General features: G+C 41.0%; 1 protein-coding gene across 1 annotated transcript; it reads right to left on the reverse strand.

The window, feature by feature from the left end:
• Window positions 1-937: 937 nt before the first annotated feature.
• Window positions 938-1,175, reverse strand: LOC147458852 (uncharacterized). Its single transcript, XM_086509707.1, has 2 exons — window positions 1,016-1,175; window positions 938-984 (listed from the first exon to the last, which is right to left on the reverse strand). The coding sequence occupies exons 1-2, from the start codon at window positions 1,173-1,175 to the stop codon at window positions 938-940; spliced, it is 207 nt and encodes a 68-aa protein (XP_086365833.1).
• Between the last annotated feature and the right edge of the window lie 563 nt (window positions 1,176-1,738).

Consider the following 1,738-nt stretch of genomic DNA (forward strand, 5'->3'; position numbering starts at 1 on the left):
GTCTTTGTGAAGTCGTGCTAACTCAATAGCTGATTCTTCCATTGATTGTACGTGTGTTTGTGTTGGTACATTTTGTGGTGCATGTGTAGTGTTCTGTACCGGTGAATGTTGTGTTGTGGCACTCATCTGTGTAATGAAAGGAGTTGAATTGTGATCATACAAATTCGAAGTCTGATCATGTGTCAGTGGAAGCCTAGAGCTTTTAAAGTGCACTTCCCTATCTTCTAATGATTGACTTTGTGCAATAGTGGCAGTGTGACCAATATTTACTTGGTTAGATATCATTTCGTCATGTGTTCGTTGCTCAATTTGGTCTTGTGGAGTTGAAGGTGACAAGATGAAAGTTGCAGCTCTTTCCGAGAATTTATCTGCAATAAGATCTAATTCATAGCATCTTCCATCTATATCATAGCTCTTGTCTCCAATGCGCGTTGCCCATAGTGTCCTAGGAACTGACTCGCTAAATGTCCTTTCCCACGTGACTTGAACCCATCTTTGTCCATCAGAATCTACATAAATTGGATCTTTCCATCTCGTTTCGTGGATCCAATGAAGGGCTATTGGTTTAGGTTGCTTGTTGACTTCTGAAGTGGTTGAAGGCAACTGTCGTTTACACATGGCTTCAAGGAATTCCTTCTTGCTGACTATGTCTTCATTTTTGGCAGATTGATTATAGTAGGCCCCGTCTCTTGAGTGATTTCTCTGTTCTAAGCTACCACTGTATCTGTATTGGAAGCTAAAGATAAGCTCATTATCAAGAGGTAAATATTACCCCCTGTAGACATGTATTTGTAACCCAACTTTGAACCATCTTCATGAGCTATGAAGCATTGATCTGGCTCTTCCGTCGCTTGTTGAGGTGTTTCTGCTTGGTACCATCTACCCTCCATATCTCTATAGAGACTGCTATAGTTTTTGTCCTTGTAATTTGACTTTATCAAGTGCACAGTGACTCGACAACTGCTAACCTCTGGAAGATCTTGCCTGTGCAATTTTATTATGTCCAACTCACTACCTGGTTTGAGCTTCATGTACACCGATCCTAAACAATCTTCCATTAGGTTCTTTTGTGAATTAGCCATGTTGGTAGCTTCTTCTACTTCCACAACCTGTATTGTCGGGCTTTTCAACGCATTTTGCTTGGACTTTAGATAGCGATTGTCTGCATCATCCATGTAGCATGGAAAGTCTTTGAAATGACCTATTAACTCCAACCTGACGCCAACTGACTTGACTGTTATTAATGAGCTTGAAGCTGCATCATAACTGCTTTGATTTGCCGATGTTGCCATTGACTGTGGCTGTTGCATCTGCTGCTCCATTTTTCTTTCAACCCTGTTACTGACCTGCTGAGCACTTGTATTCCCTTTTTCTAGCCTCTCCCATGGGTGACCAGTGGTTTTCCTAATTCAAAGCTCTCTGCTAGGCTTAGCTGTGATCTCGACGATCTGATTTACCTGTATAGCTGTAGCACTAGTTGGCAAGATACTTACCACTGTACTGCAATGACTACTCCCTTTGTGATACCTCGATTTCAGTTGATTGAGCTATAAACTTTGCTCTTAATCTTCAAAATTGTAGATTAGCAAAGCACTTTTGACCTGAACTAAAACGACCTCAATTTGCCTGTTGACATCACACTTTATATGGCGTTTAATTTAAATTAAACCACCATGCAGGTGACCATAGGTCATCCGACTTATGAGGTGTATTTGTCTGCAATCTTTGCTTTTCCGGC

Source organism: Adiantum capillus-veneris, chromosome 4, assembly GCF_014529385.1.
Source record: "Adiantum capillus-veneris isolate H3 chromosome 4, ASM1452938v2, whole genome shotgun sequence".
Taxonomy (NCBI): domain Eukaryota; kingdom Viridiplantae; phylum Streptophyta; class Polypodiopsida; order Polypodiales; family Pteridaceae; genus Adiantum; species Adiantum capillus-veneris.